Here is a 25,043-nt window from a genome sequence, read left to right on the forward strand (position 1 = left end):
AAGACATACGTAGTCTCTGATGGGGACAGGCACACAGTAGGCACAATTCCATGTGCCTTTTTCTCAGGTTGTCATGCTGACCTTCCTTTGCCTATGAGCCCCGCGCTGGACCAAGATAGGGCGCAATTTTAGCAGTAGAGGCTCCTTTGATAGGAACTGCGCGTTGCTGGTTGACAAACAACTATGAAACACAAGTGTTGCAGTCACATCGCTGCCAACAAAGTGAACTCTACCGACCAACATGGCTCTTTTCAACTAATGAGGGGGGTTCTTCTGCTCAGGGCGATACTGGCCATAAACTAAATCAAATGTGTGACCTTAGCTAATCAGGTGTTTTAAATGTTGTCCCCCGGACAGAACACCTGTTTCAGCTTTTGCAATTAACCTTGTGTCCCCCCAAATTATTCAGCTTTAGGAAGGAGACCAACAACAATTTATGGAACAGGGGTATGTCCAGATAATGGTGCTAGTTTGGTTGAGTCATGCCTCATCGGTGTCGTTTGTTGGCCCCCCTGGAAAAGATCAACTTGGGCATTCACAGGTTGGAAACGAAAGACTGGGTAAGAGCAATAAAGCAACGCAAATATAAAAGTTAAATTGATTGGTTGTCTTTTAATCTGGAATTTTCTTTGTTTCAACATTGGATGCTACGATGGGTCACACGCCATGCATGAAAACAATGAGATACATATCTACATGTATGTTTGATGGGCTGTATGGGACACCGTACAGACTAATCACAAAGGGGTTTTGATCCATGTATTAAACCCATCTGGTTTCAACAGACAAAAACACCGAGAGTTGAGGAGAGCATGTGGATCTCCATATATTTGTCACACTAATTACAAACTACAGGGAAATCCACCATAACTCTGGACAACAGTCTTCAGAATCCAGTTTGGACAAATGTTACAAACGACAAAGTTTTCCTTTTCTTCAACATCAAGCTAAAACATCTGGGTTTTTTAAGACAGAAACAGTTACAACTGACGATGAATGTTGTCAAGTGTTACGTTGGATTTGCCGGCTCATTTTTTTTTTTGTAACTTGGATTTCAGTTTGAATGCCGTTCTCCTCCAATGCAGTTGTAATGTTTGCTAGGTTACCACGGTAACGAGCTAATGAACAATCCGCATCAACGGGTCCTTCAAAAAAGACCGTAAAACATTAAAGCCCAAAAAGTGAATGTCGAGTAAGTTTACTAGTCAAAAAAATAACAATATATGTTTATTTACTTAATTTTTTTTATTATACATTATTTAATTAGTGACACAGCATTATTTCCCTTATAATACAACAAATACCTGGGTTGGTTCAAATAGTGCATTTGGCACGAATGCCTTCACGGAAAAATTCAACTAAAATTCCATTACACTTTTTTTTTCCTAATTGTTTTCAGCAATTTTTTTAAAGCGGGGTTGTTGCACCACCCGACAGAATGGATAAGCGCCTCTGGTTACAACTGAAAGGGGGAAACCAAAAAAGCCTGTCAGAATACACGGAATACAACAATCAGTTACAGTCGAAGATGACAAGCACTGGCCTGTTGATGAGTGGAAGATGAAGCTGGTGAAGATGGGGCAAATATAAGATTTTATCGCAACCAGACAGACTTCAGGTCGGCCAAGAAAGATGTAAAAATGACCCCTCAGAACTATTCTTCAAAGCTCTCATTAGCTCTGGAGCTTTAAGAGACGGAGCAGTTTTTCTTGCTCATCACCAAACATTCAAAGAGATGCCACAAAGGGGCTTATATTAAGAAGACATCTCTCTTACAAAAAAAATCAAATTCTGTATTTGTCAAGTATGCCGTGCATGCCCCAATTTTGATGGGCTCTGCTGGTAAGCAAAGTACTGACCTCCATTACTAGATTCCTGATAACTCATTCAGAAGACGAGTATCTGGACCCCCATTCTATCAATCCCAACCTTTTGTCTCCAATTTGCCCAAGCGAGCAGACTGACACCATCTGCCGAGGGTTTGAGGGGAAAAAAAAAATTACCAATTTGGCTTAAATGACAGTGCCAGTCAAAGACCAATTTGGGGCTACAGACAGAGGGAAAATAATGTTGGCAGTGATTTCCAGGTAACTTTAGGAAGACATCCATTCAAACCGATACGTTCTTTGAGGTTGGGTCGCCTCATCTCAACACAATTTACAGATTGTCCTTATAACCTTTCCACAAAGTCAGTGGGGCTACGTTTGAAAAGCGACTGTAAAGACACCAATCAGCCTTGGCGGAAAAGAAAAGATTCTAAGCAGCCAAATCTGCCCCCCCTCCCCCTTTTTTAAACACTGTTCCCCCCGGAAGAGCCTTTCCACCTATCTTTCCCCTGAGGAGCCGCTCACTGGCTCTCTTAAATAATTCTCACGTTTGTTTTCCTTTACAAGGAAACTACTATGCATAATTCAGTACAATTACAAAAATCTCCCTGGGCATATCATGATAGACGATTGGATCCTCCTACAAACACCTCCCACACAGCAGGACATTAGTGTTTCATTTGGTTTGTGCTTCATGTCTGGGGCACTGAGCCCTATCCAAGTGGACAAGAATCTACCTTTCCTTAATCCTGCAAATCCTTTCAAAATCTCCTTGTAGATTTTGAAGGGTCCAGGAGGGCTGGGGCTGAGAAATAACAAAGAATGCTTCTGCCGTTTTCTATTTGCGGAAGGGTATGTGATACAATATGGAAATGTACAAGTATAAATTGTTTCCACAAATTGGTCAAAGTCTACGCCCATGCAGCAGGTAAACACACCATTAAATCTGTTGGCTAAATTCAAACGTGAACTGATATAACTCTGTCGCCAAAATATCCAAATCAGTAAGTTACTGATGTCCGGAAAAATGTAGACCTGAAAAAAATATATTTATATTTGTGCATTTGCATTTTTTCCTTTTTGATTAAGGTAAACATTTCACTATTTTTATACAAAGATTTAAAGCCTTGTATGGCTTGGTTTTTTTGAAAAATATCTACACCTTAAAAAAAGAGAAAAAAAAAATCAAGTTGAAACAACCTATTTTTTTACTTATGTACAGAGTTGTTTATCAATAAGCAGTTTTCAAGTTTAATTGTTGTAGACATTCGGTTACAAAATAAATTCCACAATCGACATCTTAGATTTGGCTTTTCCACTGCAGAAAAAGGTATTATTTATGGCTACTTCTTTTTTTTTTTCTTCCTTTTTTTTCCCTCAGTTAATAGTGATATCCAACCTGTACTCCCGTTGATAGGATACGGCAATAAATGAAAGCATCGTGGAGAAAGTTCCCCCACAGTCGTATTTTCTGAATATATCACCACTTTGGTTTTCGTCCGTAATTATCCCCGGTCTTGCCTAAGCATTCAATTCAACCTAAATCCATTTCTGCACAAAAAATTGCCTCCAATGACAAGTCTGCAAATTAAAAAAAAAAACATACGAGGACAAATTTGTATTGTGTAACAAGTCGTTCTGATGTTGGCCTCGTCGAGTCACTGACTCGATTTGGTAATACGGCCATGCACCAAAATATATATCGATAAAATTTAATGCCCAAATCTGCCACATCTAACTCACAGGTTGCCAGAAAACACTTACAGTTTCAATCTTTTGTTAGATGCACATTAACACTTCAGGAGCACAGTACTGGCATCCAATTTAAAAGCCAGGTCCCTGACACACTTAGTAAATGCTTCTCAGAGCGGAAGATATCTGCCACTTCTGCCAGGCCCAGATATACTCCTGAACACTTCTTTTCCCAATTCCACTGCAAAAAATCTGTTCTCACAAGATACTGACGCCGATCAAACAGAAGACGAAGCTAAGCTTGTCTCATGACTTTGTGCTTTTTCCTAAATAAAAAACAAAAACCCCTTGCGGCTTTCCGGAACCCTGAGCCTTTAAAATCACTTCCCAAAATCAACAATCTGGAAAAGCTTTGAGAGATGTGGACCATTCGTAGGGCCAAAACCTTCAATCAATGACACCGCTTCCCTTGTGATTGGGAACCATTTTTTCCCCTTCAGTTACATGTCCTTTCCCCACAGATCCCTTGAATACAATCTTTGAAACCGTTCACGTTCTTAAATCAGACCTAGGCAATTCCAAGGTTTTTCACTCGATAAATGCTGTTAGTTGGGTGTAATCGTCCAGTGTCTCCTTGGTGACAGTACAGCTGTCACCGTGCCATGCACCATGTCTTGCGACACAACACACCACATTAATATGCCTTAACTGTGCCAACACAAAACAAGCGCCTGGGCCTCTACTTGAGAGTCGCAGTGTGGGCCTTCTCCAGTCAGGGTGCGACGCGCCACCTACCGTGCTAACGTGGCAATCAGGCTGGCGCAGATCTCAAAGAACTCCATGGTGTCGTGGTTCATGATGGTGGGGGTGCTGGGCATGCCAGGCGACTTGGGGGTGTCCGGGGTGGAGGAAGGGCGTGGTGTTGCCTTGGGGGAGGAGGGCTTGGTGTCGTCCATCTCCATCTTCTCATCTGAGGGGAGAAAAAGAGTTATTAGGTCAGGCCGACTTCAAGAGGAGCTGGCTGATTGGTTACTTGAAAACTTTTTACATCTCTAGTTTGGGGTGGCACCACTTGACATGCTAGCATCCGGGGAAGGGCTCTCAAAACGTGATATCTTTCTTCCTACCTACTGAACCATATTGCCCAAAACTGTTCCTGGCGTTGCTCAGACTCTTGAAGTCCAAGAGATAGCTCTTGTTGTCCACTTGGTAGAGCTGGAGACTCATCTTAAACACACTGCCAGTGACCATGTTACGCCGTCGGACGTAGACGTGGTAGGGGTTGACCACTTTCCAATCCTGGAGGGGAGAGGAAGGGCATAAATTGGCAAAAACGGAGAAGGTTCAGGTGACGAAGTGGGAACAAGAACGGCAGACAGGCATAGCGAGACATGCCCCCAGACTGAGCATCCAGGTAAAGCAAGAAAATGCACCACAGATTGCCTCACGGTGGCTCTTCCAAGGAGACAAAAACCGATGGAGGGGGGTGCGCCAGCAGATGAATATCTTGTCACCCAGACTTCTGCGTTAACCCTCCTTTGGTTTTACAGCACAAATGTGCACAAATGCCCACAGTCACTGGTGAGCATGTAGTTTCTATATGGAACTCAAACATGCACAGGTTCAGTGTGTACACAGTAGGTTGCCAGCACAAAATGACCCAGGGTCTTTTGTGCAGTCCTCTTCACTGCATTTGGTTTACTGCACAGTTATGCACAAGAAACAGTGAAGCACAATTGTTGGGCAGCACAAAAGTGCAATCTGATATTCCTGTGAGGGACAGTTAGTGCAGTGCACAACACAACACAGCTGTGCTTCTTTGAGGTGTTTACCAAGTGACCCAAAGAGTGACTTCAGCATAGGAGGGTTAATAAAGACTTTGGAAAGCCAAAAAATTGTTTTTGGGATGTCGAGCATGAAATTTCCCGACTCTTAAAGATCTGGAGGCAAACAGCTCACAGCTTGGGTACAGAACTCGAAGAGGCTCCGTCACCTTCACCTGTCAAGCGAGTTCTGGGAGCTGAAAGCAACTTCCTCCGATTTCCCTCTTTAGATGATCGTACTAGTCATCCTTTATATTAATTCTATACAAGGGGCCTGGTCTGAGGTAACTCACGTAATTGAGTGTCTTCATGGCTCGGTACACCTCCCCCATGATGTCAAGAGGCCGACTCTGTGACCGGATGCCCAGATGCCACTTGGACCGTTTCACTGGAGTGACTCGCCGTGACAATTCCAAGGAACTCTTCACGTCTAGATGGTCATTGATGTTCGACACCATTTCTGTTTTCAAAAACAAGACAGTATTGGATGTCTCTAGTCCACATTTTACAGTGCTTAAGATGACTGCTTTGGTTCCTGGAACTGTTTTGGTATCCTGCGGGTGTTGTACACGAGTGCTCGTTCAGAGGTCCAGGAGAGAGGCTAGTTCTCAATTCAAACGGCATTGTCGCTGCGCCCTTAGCACCCAAGCAAGACTCAATGGTTTCTACGCGTTGTGATAAAAACTGGTTGCGCGTACTTTGTGTCGTGTGTACGAACAGGGTACACACCGTGTTGCTCTAGGGTACGTCCTTCCTGGGTCTCCACACTGAGAAAACACGAGGGATGGTGTGTTTTTAAACAGCAATTGGGTACGGGGGGGCATTCATGCGTGCGGGGCGGAATACGCTGGAGGCACACGGGCAACCAGCCTCTCCTCTTTACAAAAGGCCCTCCCTTGTTCTTGCCAGGAGTCTGCTTATGAAACGAGACCGACGTGACACTTACGGGGCAGTTTCTCTGGGTGGGCTTTGATAGGCGGCATCCCGGATCCTTCCTGTTCAAAGAAACAAAACAAGAGTAACCAAGGCATTACCATGACAGCAAATCACTTCCTGGGAGGAAATGAAGAGGTTCGCTACAACTTGTCATCGCTGGAGTTCGCGGCAACATAGTGTGTTTTGCTAATACTTTTTGTCAATCCCTTTTCAAAGAATAAAAACAAAACAGATGTTTCTGAGGTCTGCACGGGTAGGCGGGAGATATTGGATTTCAGCTAGCCCAGTTCTAACCTGGATGATCCTTTGTCTGCAGCTGTGAAGGTCATCCATTCCGTGAAAAAAAACGTCAGTGTAAATATACAGTGCATTCAGCATAAGGTTACGGGGAGGACAAACCTTGATCCATCAGACTTCACCCTGTTGTACTTCAGTTCTGTAACTTAACAGCCCCAACTCGTTTTCTTTCTAATGCTGATGGGATCCAAACGGTTTAAGACCTCTGAAATGACTCACCCCCACTTCAAGGTACGATTCCCTCGGAGGCGGGCTCGACGCCAGGTAGAAATCTTTCATTTGCGATTTAGAAGCTGCAGAAGCAATGATGACAAAGACAATCCCTTATCATTGCAAGTGTAAATATTTCAGAAATATGGAGAAATGGACAGGGTCATGCGACACTGTGAATTCTGGAGTTTCTCAGAGTCACTCTGGCAAACCACCGTCAGAGGCTTCCGACAGATGGGTGTCCCTTATACACACACTTATTATGATGTTGAAGAGCGGCCTGTTTGTTCATAGATTCCAGAGATGGGTGTTCCAGGTCAAATTTCACAAGCTGACATGATTGTTTCTGTAGTCTGGTTTGAAATTACCGTGGCTGATAGATTGAACACACACAAACATACACATGTTTACGTTATCCACCAGGAGTGGGCATTCCTTTGTTTTTGTGACGTTGAGCAAACGCAGTGGAAACGATCAGTTCTCTTGCACTGAGAAAATTTTGGACGCCAGATTTTTGTTGGTTTCCTTGACCGCTTGTCCTCCTTTTGCTACGGATAACCTAAACCCAAATATGCCTCAAGACCAACGGGGGGGGGGGAAGGAGAGGACCCTCGCGGGGATCTGGCTCAGTCCACACAAAGTTCACAAAACCTGCATTATGAGGACCTGTTTTGTTGACAGGTCCACGCTGAGTGTGGGAGCTTGGCACGTGACCAACCTATAACAGGACGTAAGCCGGGGCTTACCTTCATCCATGAAACGTTTGTTGTCGATGATGAGGAAGTAAGCAATGCGTAGCTGATCGTGAGGGTCCCCTGCCAGCAATGAATTGTGCACTTCTTGCTCTTTCACGTTGAATTTCTGTGGTCGAGAAGAATAGAGTGCCGAAGTGCGTGCATCAAACGCCACAATTGTGTGTGTAAAAGGCATTAGCACGAGAGCTTGAACTAGCCAGAACTTGAACCAACACATGCGCGCGTACTCCATTTGTTAAGCATTACACTTTCTGGTCCAAAATGACGTCACACTTTGGTATTCTATGGATCTCTGAGCAGGTGCGTAACAATGATATAAGTAACTTTATACCATCTGTGCTGTTGGGGAACAACAGGCAAGAAAATTGATTTCACAACTGAAAAAAAAGAAAGATTTTCTGATGTTTGCTAAGCAATGAGTTCACCACTTCAAGTGACACTGAACCCAAGAAATTGGCCAAAGAGGCAACAGATTCCTTCAGAATGGAATTTCACAAATTTATCAATTTAGTAAATTTCAATGTGATGACAGATTCTACATACATGCATACGTGCCTTAGATCATAATCCCATTTGTGGACTAGAACTTCGTAAATTTTAATGAAAACTTGAACAGATTATAGAGATGGTGAACTGTGTATCATATGGAGGTTCTGCCCACCCTCTCCATATGCCCAGTGGAGTACATTACCAGACTGAAGGTTTTGTGTACTGTGCTAGTAATCAGACTGAGCCCTGGCTTCATGTGTACACAGAGGACATGGCAAAGACAAACATACCTCGCAAACTTCCCGTATTGCCTCGGTGTCCACGATGGAATCGTCAAAGTCGTTCCTCGGGAACAGGTAATCCGGAAGGTCTACCTTGAACCACTCGTGCTCTCTGTTTACAGGATGGAACCGGGGGGAGGAAGCATTTAAGGAAATCCTTGGGTTTTTTTTTTCAGGAACAGGAAGAGACAACACGCAAGATCCCTTTCCAGCCAGCGATGGCTTTGGTGTAAAAGTTACGCACTGTATGCCTTGTAGTGGCCTTTAGGACTACACCTGGGTGTTTGAATGCTATATTGTTTCAGGTATCCGCACTTAGCTCAAACCTATGATATGAGCACGGGGAGAAGATTGATGTACTATTTAGCAATATACTATTATATAGTACTAATATACTGTTATATAGCAATACAAGTTCAGATACGTCAACTTGATCGAGATTGCTTGTTAATAGGTTCTAAATATCATTAATACATGTGAAAGCTATTTCTCACCGTATGTCTTTGATGTCTGCTCGTTTCAGCGGATCAACCTGCAGCATGTGCATGATGAGTCCTTTGACTGACGATTTGCTAATGTGTTCTGGTATGGCGAATACTCCGCCTGCAGAAACCAAAGAAACGGACTGTACATGTAATGAAACTGAAATTCGCAAACTATCTATGTCTGCATCAAAGACGGGTTGCTGAGATAAAACTCTTGGGAGTTTATTCACGTTGCTTGGCTCTGTCTTGAAGTCCACATTCATTTTAAAGGCTCATTTCTATTAATCGTGGATTAAATTGGACTTGATTAGAGGGCCAACCAAACAGACATTATAGCTAGTTGAAAAACAGTCAGCACCTTGTTTGTTTGGGTGTTGTGTGTGTGCTGTTCTTGTCGAGCAACTCCAAACTGGTACAAAGCATGGGCCGGTTCATACTTCAGTCGAATGCCAAGGTGAAGCAACTTGGACGTCTCAAAACGGTTTGCAGTGAAATTGGCTCGAGTTGAGTGTGTTTAAAATTTGTGAGTTCCCAGCATGAATATTTAATCTGACATCAGTTTTGAATTAGTATTTACCAGCTGAACCAAGTACAAAGCGGCTTTACGTGGAGTGAATCTGCAAAGGGGTTGAAGTGTTAGCATGTATATTCTGTCTGCCGATGAGATACTTAACATGGAGTCCTCGGTCATCACAACCAAATGGAATTCTCCCTTTGGGATCCAAAAGGTGAATATTGGAGGGTTGGATCAGCTGTGAAGCTGCTTCTTACCTTTGATTTTGCGGAAGAGCGTCGGTACATGTTCATCATCAAATGGAAGCTTCATGAGAAAAAAAACCACAGACATAGAAAAAAAGGAAATTAATAAATAGCAAAACAATCCGAAACAAGAATTCCCTCTCACTTTTACCAAAAAAATGAACAATACCCAACCTAGAGTAACATGTATGTTTGAAGAAAGACTGTATTTACTGTAAGACAACGTACAATGCTGGACCACAAATACACCCACAGTTCTGGAAAAAATGTCCTATGAAGAAACGCTGTACCCAAAACTGCTGAACAAGATAAACATAACAAACCCTTCAAGTCTTTCAACAGTGTTGATTGTAAGCAACATCAGACAAATACCTTTTTTTGACTTCCTTGGAAGACCCATTGGGAGACTATGGTCTATGTGGATTGCACCTGATTGCAGAGCATGGTAATTCTTTATAGGGCTTACAGTGTAATGCCACTCTTTCGGATCAACTGAGAGTTACAGGTTCTAACTTACAGTTCCACAAAGGAGAGCATACAAGATGACTCCACAACTCCAGATGTCCACCTCAGGGCCAGCATACAACCTACAAACAACAAATTACCTCTCTCTTTACAAAAAAAAACAGAATGTGTTTCAACACCTGACAATGAAACGAAACTGAAAACACAAACTGACTCAGTTTGGGAGTGTTTCTTACAACTGATGCACTTAAGCTGAGTATCAGTCCTGGACAATAGAAATAGCATTACATACTGGCCGGTAACCTGTTTTTGCTAAGCAAATATAATCTGTGCTTAGCAGTGTAATCAATATCCTAGCCTGCACTTTCATGAAGGACACCAACACCTTGACTTTCAGTAATCTCTGCTGGGCTCTGCTGTTCCCCCCCCCAAAAAAAGTGCCAGACTGAATCAAAAGGCCTTTCATCTGTACAGAAAAACAAAACCAAAATGACCCCGTCCAATCACCAACAAAATCCCTGGCCAACAAGAGATGCATTTCACATCGTTTCTGTCGGCTTTGACTTACTTTCCGGAGATGACCTCGGGTGCTGCGTAGTTGGGTGAGCCGCAGCTCGTCCTCAGGAACTCCCCGTCTGTCATCATGTTGGAAAGACCTGCCAGACAAACAGATACTCCTATTGACGATCCTAAGACATTGCTGAGCTGACGTGGGATTCTCAAGCAGGAAAAGTGTATTGACTGTATAGCATAGATGCTCATTCACAGGGTGGGTGCTCTGTCTATCTACTCTGTCCATGCATACTCCTAGCTATTTTTGTTCCGAATATGCCTGGGTTCCCCAAATTTAGTCCACTAAATGAGACTCAGTATCAACTGTAATTTTAACCCTAACCCTGAATCCAGCTCACTGTAAAGTAACAGTGACTGGGCTCTGTTTCTTTCCATTCCGCCAAATCATCCAAAACCTCTTGGATAGATTCTGAAAGACCTCGCAGGAGTAGGATTTAGTGCCACAGGTGTGTCAGAAAACTTCAAAATGCACAGCACATTCTAATGGGTGAACACCGCTGTTCATAACATGTTCTCAATGGGCAAGGTTTGGCGAGCTCAAAGCTTCTGTGATGGAGCACTCAGACTTGTCCATGCGAATGAAATCTGCCTTATGCACATGAACACTGTCCATCTTTCATGTCAGACACTAGTACAACATGGACTGATACAATCTAAATTTGGTTTTTTGCATGGTTTTTGCCCCAAAAAGGTCTATCCTCCACATGAAACTACGGTACAAGCGAACTAAAAACAAGTCCAGCTCACCAAAATCAGCAATCTTCACATGCATGTTGTTATCGAGCAAGAGGTTTTCCGGTTTGAGATCTCGATGGACGATCATATGCCGATGACAATAGTCTACACCTGAGATAATCTGCTGGAAGAACCTACGCGCCTCATAGTCTTTTAGCTATTAGGAGGAAGCACAAAAGGGAATGTTAGACACAAAACGTTAAAAAACCAACATCCCGGTCATCTTGTGTTCAGAGTTGCAGTTGAGTTCAATAGGAGTCAATCTTGCGTTCAGAGTTGCAGTTGAGTTCAACATGAGTCAATCCAAACTCAATTTACAATCATGGCCCAATGCAGCTGAGGATGAATATCGATAAAGGAATGTTCCTGGAACAATTTCTTCTACAAACAGCTTGCAACTTGAGACTGCAGGACTTGTGACTGGCTTGTGAAGGCCAGTGACATGTGAGGACCTGTGATGGCCATGATCTTGTGAGGACCTGACTGTGGCACTGCTCCAGTTGCCTTTTGCCACGAAGTGGCCGGCAAAAATGCATCATCACCCAGACTATGTGACACTAATTAAAGAAGTTTTTTTCTGAAGAAAAAAGTCTGTTTTCTAACGTGACCAAAATCTGTCAGGTCGATTTGACTTATTTACTGAGATTTTACAAAGAAGCCAGTCTGTCCTAAGAAATTCCATTTTCCACCCACCTTGCCATGCTTGACGATGTAATCAAACAATTCACCGCCCGATACATATTCCATTACCATAAAGATGTCCGTAGGAGTACTGATCACTTGATATCTGTGGAGAGAGTGTACAAACCACTGGATATCAGTGTATCAGAGAAATATGGAAGGGCTGCGTAGCACCGTGATCAGAATATCGACAAGAATTATTAATATACGTTGGGTAAGGGCAAAAGCTGTTATATAAAATTAACATCTCCCCAACACAAAAATACATCTTGAAAATAGTTCGTGGTACCCGCTGCTTCATTTGACTCGGACCGGCCAGCCGACCCCGGCAAGCTCGGTGGTCGAGTGGTTAAGACATCTGCACTAGTAAGCAGGAGGTCGTGGGTTCGAGTCCCACCCGAGTAAGCTTGTGAGGTTTTTTTCGCAAGCTCTTGGACAAGCACTGAGCATACAGTGCTTATTAATATACGTTGGGTAAGGGCAAAAGCTGTTATATAAAATTGACAAGAATATTATATCAAATCAGTGCTCAGAAACATGTGATTGCCGAGATTTCGGTAACTGAGTACCTTCTTCAGGGCAAGCAGATACGGGCAAGAAGGTCTCAGTTACCGAAAGCTCGGCAATCGGATATCAGTGCATGCTGGTCAAGTTCCGTGCAAATCAGAAACAGATGTCTGAGGAAAACAAAGTTGTCACTCTGGCAAACACCAAAAGTCCAACACAACATTATTTTTAAGCTGACATTTCGCTGACTTCCTTTAAGCTTTGTATGAGCACCTGCTAAATCTAATAGCATGAACAGAGATCAACACCAGAAAAGAAAGGTGTTTTGTAGCTTTCAACTCAACATAGAAATTTACCATTAACTGACAGCAGCTGGATTAACCCTAACCCTCCTCAATCCTTCACCTGTTGGAGGACTGAGGAGTGTTAGGGTTAATCATTAACCCTAACCCTCCTCAATCCTTCACCTGTTGGAGGACTGAGGAGTGTTTTAAGCAAGGTTCGGGCAAGGGAACCTACGTTCTGTTCTTGTCTACTCGGGATCTCTATTTTTAATAACCAAAACTCATGTTACTTTGGCAAAGTCCGATCGGTGGCATGACTGACTCAGTGTGCCCTAGATTTCCCTGATAACAGATGTTGTTTTAAACACGTAAGGAAGTTCCCTTGAGTAAGCAGCATGAGTAAGAACATAACTGAACAAGGGGAAGCAAAACACAGAGAATATGTGAGTGGGACCTTGACAAGACTTACAATTTGATGATGTGTGGGTGCCTAAAGAGTTTAAGGTTCTGGATTTCACGTTTAATCTTGCTGACTACATCTAAACTCTTGATCTTCTGTCGATTGAGAATCTTCACAGCCACTTTGTGCTTCGTTAAAAGATGTTCTCCCACTGTGAAAGGAAATCAGTGAAATATGTTCAACTCTCTAGAAATAAAGACAAACACACAAACAAAACATTGACAAAATAAGAGGGTGAAGAATCAAAAGGCACGTTAAAATGAGCATATTTTATGTTTCTTCTCCAATTGAAAATTTGGGCAAAACAGAAACAAAATCAAAAGGAATGGCGGAGAATTTTCATCCCTTAAATTTTTGGTCTACAGCTTTTTGTGAGATTAGTATAAATAAAACAAAAATAAACCTATGATGGAATATGCAAAGACAGTCTCCTTGAATAAACTTATTTTTAAAATCAACACTGGTTGTGACTGCCTTATCAATCAGGTAATTTACTCACGTTATCTATGATGCCGTGAATAATGAAAAAATTTCTGCTTTGCTTTCTCAGTTACTAAATATATATATATATATACATACAGCCAGTGTTATAGCCAGCTATATTTTAGTGAAGGCCAATTTAGTAATAGCAACCGGAGTTTCATGGATCACGGCCGGGGGTCCAGGGGCCCTCTTAAGGGGACTCTAGATCGCTTTTTTGGTGAGTTTTTCTTTCCAAATTAATTAAGAGTTCAATTCAAGGTAAAAATATGAAATTTTCATAGTGACTAATGTATTGTTCCGGGCTTTTAAGGATTTTTGTGCCGGTCGATGGACAGTTTCATCAAGCTTAGTGCCAGACAATAGAACGCTGTGGTAGAGATCCCTGACTGGCACTGACCAGCGTACATGTAGTTAGATAACACTGCATACAGCAAAAACATCACTATTTCCCACTTCTACAATGAGAAGGTCAAACAAAAAATCTTAATTCGAAAACAAACAAACAAACAAACAAACAAACAAACAAACAAACAAACAAATATCCCAACAAACCGACAAAGAGTTTTGGTTCAATGCAAATGAAACTGGATACAGTCATTCGTGAATCACAAATGTATCCATCACCTTGGAAATGGAAATACTTTTTCCACCTTTATCTAGCCATTTGGAAACACAATTACAAATAAGTTACATCCATTCCACAGTGCCGGCTCTCCAATTCCTTATGGATTTTTCAACCACGTCAGTCATGCTCTTTATAAACAGGAGGCTTTTTACTCGAATTTGTATACAAACATGAAATCGGGGATTCAGTGTTTGGATGCCACCAATGACTGAAATGGTTTAAAATACATTCATGATTGATTTAAAACAATCACATTTTGTTTAAACAAAATAAAATAAGAATAAAATAAAATGAAAACCCCCCAAAATAACATAAAAAATATCAAAACTGTTGTTTAGAACTTCAATAGAAGTGCAACCTTTTTATAAAGAGATTGGATTCATCAAAAAACAATTTTAATATCAAAAGTTATTTTCTAATTTTGGAACTTTGGCAAATGGGGCAAGGCCTAGAGCTTGGTACAATTAAGAAAAATAACTAAATTTTAGGTACTGGCAACCTGTCCCTGATAATTCAAAATTAATTCAGTTCACAAACATTGAAATAAATCTGACACGAAAACCAAGATGGTGATAGGCCCCCATGAAACTTCACTTAATGAGTAACTAAAAAGGTGAATTTATTACAATTAAAAGTGATTCTTTAGCATTTTGTGGTGAGAGAAATTTTCCAGTTACGTGCACTAACACAAATTGGTAATGACACCTGCATTTAATATGTACATGTACATACATGTAGTGCATTATGCAGTGTACATGTATGCTGTATACATGTACATGTACACCATAGCGAATAAAAAGGTCATGTTTCTGCACAGAGGTCAAGCCAAACCCACGGTCGTATGTTCACTCAAGCACCTGAAATTCACCCAATTTCCAAATATAAAAATCACCACATGACACATTAAGATAAAGCTTACTTTTCACTTTGCCGAATGTGCCCATACCAAGGGTTTCTCCTAAGATGTAATGGCCTATTTTTACTTGCGCAGTGGACGACATGGCTGGAAAATCTGCGGTGTTGACTTCGCTTTGCCTGGGAAATTATGTTGACCTTAACAAATGGGTCAAGGTGATTGCAGGCGTCCAGTGTGGCACAATTATCTTTTTAAATCATAAAACAGATATGTATTCATAAAATTAAAAAAAAATAAATAATTCCTTCTAATAAATTTATCTAATCCTATATTACTGTAAATTCATTAATTATTTGGGAGAAATATACGCTAATTTGTCCGAGGCTGTAAGACGAAAACGCCCCCACACGTTCTGTTTACAACTTTCTTATCGCACGAGGCTTGGGCGCGCACATGCACATGTACCACGCTGTTTTCAAATTGCGGCTTCGTTATAAATTGCAACTACTTATAGGCTTATGATACTAAAAATAAATTGAAAATATATCTATTTGTGAGTTTTGAAATTTTATTTATGCTATTCTATCAAGATAAGGGTTTACGTTATGTTTATAAAACCCAGAAGTCACGAGAGAAAACTCATTCGGCACCGCCGCGGAGAAACGAAGCCGTGATTTGAAAAATCTACTTGTACACACGCGTCGCGCTGTTAATTTTATTGTATGCTCAATGGGTACGTGCACTACGTGTGTGTGGGTCAATTTAATACCCGAGTCAAGTGTGCACTACTGGTTCTAAGAAGTGACACACTTAGGCATTGTGAAAAAAAATGTTTTCTTCCAGGAAGCGTTTAGAAGCCCGAACGCCAGCTGATGGGGTTGGAAGATTGGAATTTCTGCAACAGCTTGTGACCGAATTCCAAACCTCAAGTGACGATGGTACACCAGACCGAGGCCAAATAGGCCTATGGCTTGCTTTTTCCCCACAAAAAATTGAGTCAAACCATCTTTTCCTACCTCCATGGTGGTCAAACCTTCCTGCTTGGCCCATCACCAGCATGACGATCAGCGTGTAGGACATCTGGAAAAACGATTTTAAAAAATCCGCATGAAAAGACATTTCTAGCAGTTTCAAAAGACCATGAGATTCCTAACACTGCCGTGCTAGGCATTTGGGTGCCTTTCTCTTCTTGGAAATTTCAAGATAAAAATTTCAAAATGGAAACTTTTCTCCACATTTTAGGAGAGGTAGCCAAAATGCCTGGCACATCAGTTAGCCCCCTTTGCTGTTGTGAACATTATAAATGTTATGAAACTGGAAAAAGTGTCTTCATTTCGAATTTGTTTCTTCATCAAGAGAGGCAGAGAGATGAGCCCCATGGTTCAAGTTCCCTCACTCTATTTTGCATGCTGATAGTAGGGCCCAGAATGAATTGGAGGTAGTAAAGTATATGTCTTTTGGCCCCTAATTGTGGGGGGCTGCTGGTGTTGATATGAGCAAGGACGTGGTATGCGTATCAATGGTGAAGCTCATCTTGTTTTTGAGGGCATGCAAAGTGTCACTCTGAATGGTAAGAGAGAAACAGTTCAGAGACAGGACCACTGCTTTCAAAAAAAGTCACCTATTCTGATACCTTCGTTTTATAATGCTGGACTGGTGTTTTGTCGAACACAGAATTCAGCAAAATGCACAAGACATGCATGAGAAGATTAAAACCTACAAAATCTTACCATCTTTTAAAATCTTGGAAACATTGTCGTACCTTTATTTTTGAATTGTATTGCCTGTAGTTCCTTAAGAACTGTAACTTTCTTTGTGATTTTGTGACTGTTGACTCCAAGATACTGATCGGCTGTAAGTCTTGCAGGTTTCTCCACTGTACTTCAACACGTATTTTGTTTTATCTTTTGTGCGCTTTGTAGGGTTATATCTACAACCATGTAATAATCTCTGACAGTTATTGCAAGTTAAATGAAGAACAGAAACGATTGACTTCGTTGACTGCAAATAGCCAACTTGACATAGTTGTGTCACTACTGCATTTTGGATTTTCTCTTCGAAGTTTGGAGTTGGCCTTTCTACGTTTTCGGAAAAAGTGTTCTAGAAAAATTAAATTTTGAACAGGGACCTTTAACAAAAATGTATAACTTTTCAGTGACTAATTTTTTGTTTATTTTGGCAGAGGCTAAAGAGCAAGTTCTCGCCAATTTGGCAAATTTTGCATATGATCCCATCAATTACAGTTATCTCCGAGAACTGAATGTGACTGATTTATTTTTAGGTAAGCATTTCATTGTCAAAGTTTGGTTTTTACTGTCATCAATCATTGTCACTGCCAACAACGTAATCGCCATCATTTAAAAAACAACCACCATAAAGTTTCACCCTCATTTTGCCTCACATCTTTGACATTGACATTTTTTTAACCCTTTTTATAGGTATCCGTGTGAGGTATGCATTTTCATGGAAAATACGTGATACACCCTCCCCCAAATTTCCAAACTCTTTGCCTTTATATTTTGGTCTGATAATTTCTCTTTTGACACTTCTCTTTCAGATATGTTAACTGAGCCAAGTGAAAAACTGGTAGAGTTTGGTATGGGCGGTCTCTCTAATCTTGCTCTTGGTAAGTTGGAGCCAGGGGTTGAAAACTGCAAAAAGATTACATCGGTTGATCAGATTTCCAGACGTTTTGATTTTGAGAAGTTTCTGACAACTTCAGGAAGGTTTGGTTGATCATCAATAAATTATACTTTTTCGTTTTAAAATATTTAAAACAGGATTTTTTTTGTGAGGGGAGGCTGGATGGGTTGAGATTAGACAGTTGACGGGGTTTAACTTCTCAGAGAACCCTCTCCACCTAATTGAAATGGGTTTTCCTGTCTCCATATCTGTGGACGTCCTCAAATTCTACGAAATGAGACAAGTTGAAGGCTTTTTCTGATTACCTTTGAAAAGCTTGAAGTCTAATCTCTTGGGCTTATTCTGCGAGTATACATGATGATCATTCACCACTCACGTGTACTCATTTACTCCTGAGCATTGCATCTTGATCGCTCAGATGGATGTGTTCCTAAGATAATTCGGTAGCATTTACTTGATTCTTTGATGGGTAGATCGAAGCAACAAGGACTACATCCTCAGCTCCGGTGGAGTGAAACTCATCGTTGATGTATTGTCCAGGTAAACATCTGAACAAAAGATGACCCTCGGCCCCTGCGCCCCACATTCCTGTCCCCTACAGTCCGCCCCCACCCTCAGAGTACACCTCCGTGTCAAGGTGCTTGGAACTTCGGGAATGACTTGCATTGTGAAGAACGGCAACCAAAGAATACCAGAAGTTTGGAACAGTAATGCTCTTGTCATTCGGGTCTGGCAGTAGGAATGTTTCTGTCCTTTTTGCATTTAAGATTTATTGTCTGTCTCTTTTGTGAAACACAATTTCAAGTCCTATTCTGTTGTATAAGATTGGATTTTATCGCCTACTTTTATAGACCCGAGGAGGAAATCGTCTTGTCAGCAATAACTACCCTCATGTTTCTCATGGCACCCCAGTCAAAAACAGGTACAACCATGAAATATCATGTCTCGATTTCAGGCAGTGTCCGGTTCAGTATCAAATGTAATTTTGCTTCCATGAGGAAGTAAATTCTCTCTGTTTCAGTATAGCATTTCATTGTCTTGATGCCACCAATAAAGTCGATCTAGACTGAATTTCCTGTCTGGAAAATTTTGCGCCCTCCACTGAATATACCTTGCACCTATTTGGCCATGTGTTTTTGATTGAATTAATTATACACTGCTATTTTGAATTTTTTTTTTGTCAGAGATCACAGCGCCCTCTGTTGTTCAGTGCATGTGCAGGTTCTCCCAGTCTACAAGTCCAAGATTGAGCAACCTTGCCCATGTGTTTCTACAGGTTAGTTTTACCAGCTATGAAGACTGTACATGCCCCCTCCCAACACACCACTAGTTTGTCTCTGAAAATCAATCAGCAGTGTAAAGCAAGGATCTCCCCTCCCCGGAAGCACTTGAGTACAGAAACCCTGATCCTTGTTGCCCTTCAAATGAGTTTTGTCGACTCCGAAAATTTCCGACCAAAACTGCATGCATACCTACAAGGAGTATACAGTGTGGACGAACACTGCATGAGATCCTCATTTGCCAAGTGTAATGACCTGGCCTTGAATTATTTTCTCAGAATATTTCAGTTGGACTTCATCGGTCACATCACTGCTTCTTGTTAATAGTGTTGTGCCATATGCAATGACGGTAAGGAACTGAGAAATAAAACGGGGGGGGGGCAAAGTGTTTTATTTTTAAAAATACACGTGTATATAATGTCGATCTTTATTTTGCACCTGTTTTTGCTGATTTTCTGAGCAGGATTACTGTACTGATGCCCAGAGACAGCAAGCGCAATCTAGTTCTGAGGATGCACAAGTCGTGGGTATACCACTCCCAAGTTCAGATCAACTCCCGTCTTCGGAAACATGAAGGGCTGCGAGGAGCTTAGGAGCTGATCTGTGAAACGTCAGGTCTCTTGGTACGACGATCCTGGAGCATACAGCAGACAGGGAAAGAGAGGCACATATCCGTTGGTTCCAACGGAGTGTGGGGCTACCTTGTTGAATGCCTCCCTCTAGTGTGTCTGCAGCTCTCCAGATTCTAGGGCTTCCTAATTACTTGACTATGGCTAGAGGTAACACTTTTTCCTGTGGAAGCTGCCAACTAGTGGCTTCCAGCATTCTCCATAGATGCATGTGCTTTTTCCAGCCGTAGCCATGTCATTTGAATGTGGCTTAGTTCTGCAAGAGGCCTCTCCTGTTGCTTGCTACAAATGTAACCAATCAGGAACAGGGGGGTATTTCATTCCGACCGTGAGAGATGTTTGCTGCTGGCTTACTGCAGGTTTCTCAGTGAATTTCAATTTTTACAGTAAATTTGCCATGCAATGTTCATTTGTACAAGATGCTTCTAATTTACAGCTGTGAATTTGGCACTGTTATTACAATGTAATTTCAGGAACCAAAAGATCGTATGAAGTGCTTTCCTTTGATTAAAATTTGTATCAAAGAACTATATATTACTTCTTGAATAATGCAGTATTTATAAAGTTGTTTCTCTTGAAGGGTACATTTTTTAAAAATTAAATTGTCCTATTAGAAATTCATTGCAACATGTGTCAAGACCTATTCATATTGCACTACATAAACTATCGGCTCTATTCAAGCCTTTAGAACCAGAAGTGTTCCGTATGCGCGGGACATTTGATCCCTCCGTGAATTGCTAGACCGTGTGTAATCATCCCACAGTCATACATGCCTCTGTGCAAAGATCACTGCATAGACTGGTGATGGGAATCATTTCACCAGCTACAAATGCCATGTGCTATTACCATTAATAGGACAGCAAGTGACTGCTCGTGCTGCTGCGCGCACCATCGCCCACGCAAAGACCATAGTGGTTCACATTTCCACTGTTTGCAGTTGTTTCATGCAAGCGCTTCATCGTCCAATCACTTCAATGCTCATCACCGCTTGGTTCACAAAGAACCTCTAAAAACCCAGCGGGGAAATGATATCCAGTTTTTTTTTCTGGCAATGCTGAAATGCACCTTTTCTTTTCCTTATAACCCAGGTAAAAATATTTAAGTGTTTTTTTCTCACAACCTTCAGCACGACAGATGGCTTACTGTGCCCCTTTGGGCAGATTCAAGCCTCAACGCTGCAAAGGCTGTACAGAGGATTTTCAGTCACGATTTTGACGGTCAGTGTTCAGTTTACACGTGCGTGGAAATGTGCACACTTTCAGTCTCTCAATATTCTGACGTAAATGAAATTGCTCATTAAAAAACACAGATTTGAAAATGTATGCAAAAAAATTGCCACATGAAGAACCTCTGTATGCCAACTAAGCAGTGCATTTTCACTGCAATGGAGTTTCAAGGTCATGAAAATCGACAGGCTGCCCCTATCTTATTTGACATGCAGATTTTAATTGGTCAACCACCAGCTCCACTATAGTGAGCATTTGTCGTGTCCATGAGTACGCTGGGGGGGGGATTTGCTAAAGAAACCTTGGCAGTTTCATCAGCCTTCACAAATAACGTTAAGTTGCTCAGAGGTACATGTAATTAGATTTTACACATATAGGACTCGATAACATGACAAGTGACAATTGACCAGAATGGGACGACCAGCTGAGTATTTTTACATCACCAACCGATTTATTAGCTATCTCCTGCCGTAATAATTGGATTTGACCCAATTCAATGCAGATGACGGCAACAAACAGAACTTTACAAATGTTGAAGTCATAAAGATTTCATTCTTGGATTAACCCTTGAGAGCACGAGAGCCATCAAGCTGGGTTGTGAGTAATGATGGGCCAGTAAGTTCAAGGACTGGCTGCTCCTGACGGAGCACCGCGGATCAGATGCGTTTGTTGTTACGATGATGGAGTCCTGGTTACCGGTCTAAGACTTCGCTGCGGCACCCCCACGCTGCTTGGGTTTAGGCTTGGTCCCCTCACGGAAACCATTCCTGGAAAGACGGAACAAAGAGATTCCAAATATCGGAAGATTCATCAAAGAATGTTTAATGGTCACTGAAATACAGGGTTCAACAGCTATACTGTGAACTGGACTGGGGATTTCTGGTCAGGATATTTGTATTTACTAGAAAATACTTTGTGATCAGAGGTCAAATTGAATACGGAAGCGAGTCTCAGCTAGACCGGTGTGTGGGTATGGTCATGCAGTCATCACTACAAATTAAGAGTGGTGCACGATCTGTCATCATCGACTCAATTCAAAACAAAGAAATCAATCCACTGAAAGAAAGGCAGGTTAGCCTCGCCCTGACTTTCAGATGAATCCGTCATTGCTTTGTAAAATAACTCAAAATACCGCTAGAATTATCAAACATTTTCCACATCTGCCTGGATGCAGATAGGATGGATGCAGAATAATTAAATATCCAATCCTCAATTTATATTCGTGTTCGCCCGACTACAACACAGTGAGCATGTTTAGAACTGTTCTATGCAGCGCCCTTGGCCGGCATAAACCTGACATCATTCAGTTTGCCTATTTTTGCACAAATCGAGCCCGAGCAGAGATGCCGAGGACTTGGCAAGGACTCTGCAGACAGGTTGTCTGTGTGGAGTGGACACAACTTACTTGAACCTCCTGTGAACAATCTTCAAGTAGCGCATGCGGCCGGTGCCAGTGGTCTTTCTTCTCTTTGCCTTCATGCTCCAATTATCTAGTGTGGCAGGTACAAAAACGTTAAGTCATGAAACACACTTTTCTAATATGCAGACCTGTTCTGAAGAATAAAGACATGTGCTTAAAAAACTTGACAATCTTCTGACAATCTTCTCTTGCAGTATTTTGATAGGATGGGGGATGTAAAACAGCGTACTATTGTCTTGCTCTCACTATTTTCTTTAAATACTTTAAACTTGATGTGAAATTTCTACAATTTCCAGTGGATCAAAGCAGCTTTCTCGCTCAAAGTTGCAGGGAATTTGCAATTAAAGAATTTATAAACACAAGAGTTTTTCTTATTAAAAGCAAGGCTCAACAGTTTCCACCAATAAAAGAAGGAGAATCTTATGCCCCAATTCCAAAATATGTCCGGGGAACAAATTAGACATACTGGGTGGCACATTTGGTTCCTTCAATCAGAACTTGAAAAGTCCAGCACGAAAGTAAATACTTCCCAGAATTAAGCATTCCTACACTTGATGGAATGCCGGAACATGAATGACATTCTGTACTTTTGTTTTGCTAGGCGTTTATAGTTATTCATAAATTTGTAATTCTAACAAAGCAAAAAAGGGCCCCGACAAAGCTCTGTACAGATTTTACAAAGGAGACTTACAACTGCGGATCTTTTTGGCAGGATAGCCACAGCTTGCACACCGCTTCTTCTGAATGTGGTAGCTACGGCGCCCACATCGCCGGCAGAATGTGTGGGTCTTGTTGTGCCGTTTACCAAAACTGGATGTACCCTTGGTCTGAAAGAGTGACATACACAAGGTGCAACAACGTCAGTTTAGGTAACTGACAAAAAAAAAATCACTTGTGAAAAGCGACTGACACGATTTGGACCTCACCCAACAATCTGTCAAATTGACCACAATTAAGAAAATTAAAACTGAAAACCATATGCTTTTAAATACTTGCTCGCTGTGGATACTGTGACATGCATGATATTACATCTTGTAGCTGGCACCTAGAAACGACACTCAGTGGTACCTGAAGCTGCTCCTTTTGCAAAATACGGCCGTATCACAATAGTGCACCACCAAGAGTTTGCCACGCATTGGCCAATCACAATGCGCGAAATTTGTCGACCCAATGCATATTTGGAAGGGGTCAACAAATTTCGCGCGTTATTATTAGCCAACGTGTTGCAAGCTCTTGGTGGCGCACTTTTGTGAATCGTCCGTATTTACAGAACCACACAACTCTGGTAGTCTTTTCTACATGTATGAGCGATTAATGCTTGTTTTCAAACAAAAGAAACTTTCTTGAAAGGTTTCTAAATACCATTTTTCTTATTCCCACAAGTCAACGGGCCGAGTACAATTTGTGTAACACCCTCTGAAGACGTTTCTCCACAGTGTTTATCTGATATCTGCTTTAGTATCAGTTTGGCAGGCCAAAATTATTCTGCAGTGCATCAGGGTTTGCAATGTGAGCACACCTAGGTGTCAATTCATGAAACCAAAAATTTTGTTTACTTGGTCGTTTTCTAGAGGAAGTCTGCGCAACGCACTTGTGTTTCAGTATTTAATAGTAAAATACAACCTAAGTTATCGCTGCATGGAGGATTAGACACTGGATGGAAATGTGCTGTGTCAGCAGGTCAGAGGCTAGGAATGAAATGTACTGGCAGCCATGGCGGCAATGTTCCCCAGTAGTGCTATTCACAGCATAAATATGGTGCATTATCATGGAGATTGTAAATTTGGGGACCCTGTTCCTATAATAGGAGAGCTATATTTCAAATTTTGAATTCACCTTGGGAGATGACTGTGACATCATGCTCAATAACTGAGAGTGTTGCCTTCGTTTCAACTTACCAGATTTGCAGGATTAAAATGACAAAAACTGGGGGTCCCTAAGTATACAATCCCCACTATCATGACCACAAATATCGCATGATCACAGTCATGGATGATCATTCCTTGTGCACTTTAAGCTAATGCCAATGTGCGACGGTGAGTTGACTGAAAAGTGAATGGAATAAACGTTAGCCAAGTCAACTGAGCCTGAACATGTCGACGGACAGTGGACCTATCATGATTGAACCTTTACTTAATTGTTAGTGCAAAATTAGGTGTTCGTTTTTGATACATATTCCATTTACGGGTAAGCCCTAGCTCTATAAAAAAGCCTGCTACCAAAAATATCTTAATGACGGCAGACCTACCGTACATGTATTTATGGTAAAGCCATTAAGCCTACACGTACACCGGTGTGTATAATGGTAATACACAGCGCCATTATTTCCTACCTCTTTTATCACATTAAAAATGGGCAGAAAAATAATATCCTCCCCAACACAAAAACAAAACATTTATTTCTATTTCATACTGGGTATTTCGCCAGAATACTTTATCATAAAGGTACGATGCCATGGATTTTAAGAGGACTTCCTCCCTCTCTCACCATTTCGGTCACGGCTTTCCAAAAAAGAGGAAGAACGCCCTCTGTTGTTTAACCTTCTTAACCACTAGATACTACGCGTCATGAAATGAATATGCATAATGTTAAAAATAGACGCAAACAAAATCCAATCCACGTG

The 25,043-nt window shown here is 41.5% G+C and overlaps 3 protein-coding genes across 6 annotated transcripts; 1 reads left to right on the top strand and 2 right to left on the bottom strand.

Annotated features, from left to right (window-relative positions):
• Positions 1-592: 592 nt before the first annotated feature.
• On the bottom strand, positions 593-15,444 carry LOC110977481 (5'-AMP-activated protein kinase catalytic subunit alpha-2-like). 2 transcript variants are annotated; one of them, XM_087143913.1, is made up of 16 exons: positions 15,286-15,444; positions 13,268-13,409; positions 12,020-12,113; positions 11,339-11,483; positions 10,587-10,674; positions 10,071-10,140; positions 9,566-9,614; positions 8,804-8,912; positions 8,319-8,421; positions 7,531-7,645; positions 6,794-6,867; positions 6,288-6,336; positions 5,635-5,801; positions 4,646-4,817; positions 4,314-4,488; positions 593-1,970 (listed from the first exon to the last, which is right to left on the bottom strand). In XM_087143913.1, exons 1-16 carry the CDS (start codon positions 15,365-15,367, stop codon positions 1,919-1,921), a joined length of 1,686 nt encoding a protein of 561 aa, XP_087000039.1. In that variant the 5' UTR covers positions 15,368-15,444; the 3' UTR covers positions 593-1,918. The 2 variants fall into 2 exon arrangements, with proteins under 2 accessions (XP_087000039.1, XP_022087358.2); XM_022231666.2 differs by having other exon boundaries at positions 593-4,488.
• Positions 15,445-15,914: 470 nt separating this feature from the next.
• Positions 15,915-20,306, top strand: armc7 (armadillo repeat containing 7). Of its 2 annotated transcripts, none has more exons than XM_022231667.2 (7): positions 15,915-16,160; positions 17,405-17,503; positions 17,780-17,848; positions 18,339-18,405; positions 18,717-18,787; positions 19,050-19,141; positions 19,609-20,306. In XM_022231667.2, the coding sequence occupies exons 1-7, from the start codon at positions 16,052-16,054 to the stop codon at positions 19,717-19,719; spliced, it is 618 nt and encodes a 205-aa protein (XP_022087359.2). In that variant the 5' UTR covers positions 15,915-16,051; the 3' UTR covers positions 19,720-20,306. The 2 variants fall into 2 exon arrangements, with proteins under 2 accessions (XP_022087359.2, XP_022087360.2); XM_022231668.2 differs by lacking the exon at positions 15,915-16,160 and adding an exon at positions 16,306-16,792.
• Positions 20,307-21,429: 1,123 nt separating this feature from the next.
• On the bottom strand, positions 21,430-24,974 carry rpl37 (ribosomal protein L37). 2 transcript variants are annotated; one of them, XM_022231670.2, is made up of 4 exons: positions 24,908-24,974; positions 23,112-23,247; positions 22,406-22,490; positions 21,430-21,767 (listed from the first exon to the last, which is right to left on the bottom strand). In XM_022231670.2, the coding sequence occupies exons 1-4, from the start codon at positions 24,908-24,910 to the stop codon at positions 21,701-21,703; spliced, it is 291 nt and encodes a 96-aa protein (XP_022087362.1). In that variant the 5' UTR covers positions 24,911-24,974; the 3' UTR covers positions 21,430-21,700. The 2 variants fall into 2 exon arrangements, with proteins under 2 accessions (XP_022087362.1, XP_022087361.1); XM_022231669.2 differs by lacking the exon at positions 24,908-24,974 and adding an exon at positions 24,753-24,830.
• Positions 24,975-25,043: the final 69 nt, after the last annotated feature.

This window comes from Acanthaster planci, linkage group LG12 (genome assembly GCF_054643075.1).
Source record: "Acanthaster planci isolate LZ-2023a linkage group LG12, COTS_SCS, whole genome shotgun sequence".
NCBI classification, from domain to species: Eukaryota; Metazoa; Echinodermata; class Asteroidea; order Valvatida; family Acanthasteridae; genus Acanthaster; species Acanthaster planci.

Bases quoted from the DNA above. Each gene is read 5' to 3' on its own strand.
- armc7 (XM_022231667.2), top strand. From the start codon at position 16,052: ATGTTTTCTTCCAGGAAGCGTTTAGAAGCCCGAACGCCAGCTGATGGG. The intron at 16,161-17,404 runs GTACACCAGACC...TTATTTTGGCAG, and splicing joins CCAAACCTCAAGTGACGATG to AGGCTAAAGAGCAAGTTCTC. The intron at 18,788-19,049 runs GTACAACCATGA...TTTTTTTGTCAG, and splicing joins GGCACCCCAGTCAAAAACAG to AGATCACAGCGCCCTCTGTT.
- LOC110977481 (XM_087143913.1), bottom strand. From the start codon at position 15,367: ATGTCGTCCACTGCGCAAGTAAAAATAGGCCATTACATCTTAGGAGAA. The intron at 11,484-12,019 runs GTGGGTGGAAAA...TCCTCCTAATAG, and splicing joins ACATCGTCAAGCATGGCAAG to CTAAAAGACTATGAGGCGCG. The intron at 9,615-10,070 runs GTAAGTTAGAAC...TTTCTCATGAAG, and splicing joins ATGCTCTCCTTTGTGGAACT to CTTCCATTTGATGATGAACA.
- rpl37 (XM_022231669.2), bottom strand. From the start codon at position 24,815: ATGTTTTGTTTTTGTGTTGGGGAGGATATTATTTTTCTGCCCATTTTT. The intron at 23,248-24,752 runs GTAGGAAATAAT...TCACTCTTTCAG, and splicing joins TTTTTAATGTGATAAAAGAG to ACCAAGGGTACATCCAGTTT. The intron at 21,768-22,405 runs GTAAGTTGTGTC...CCGTCTTTCCAG, and splicing joins ATTGTTCACAGGAGGTTCAA to GAATGGTTTCCGTGAGGGGA.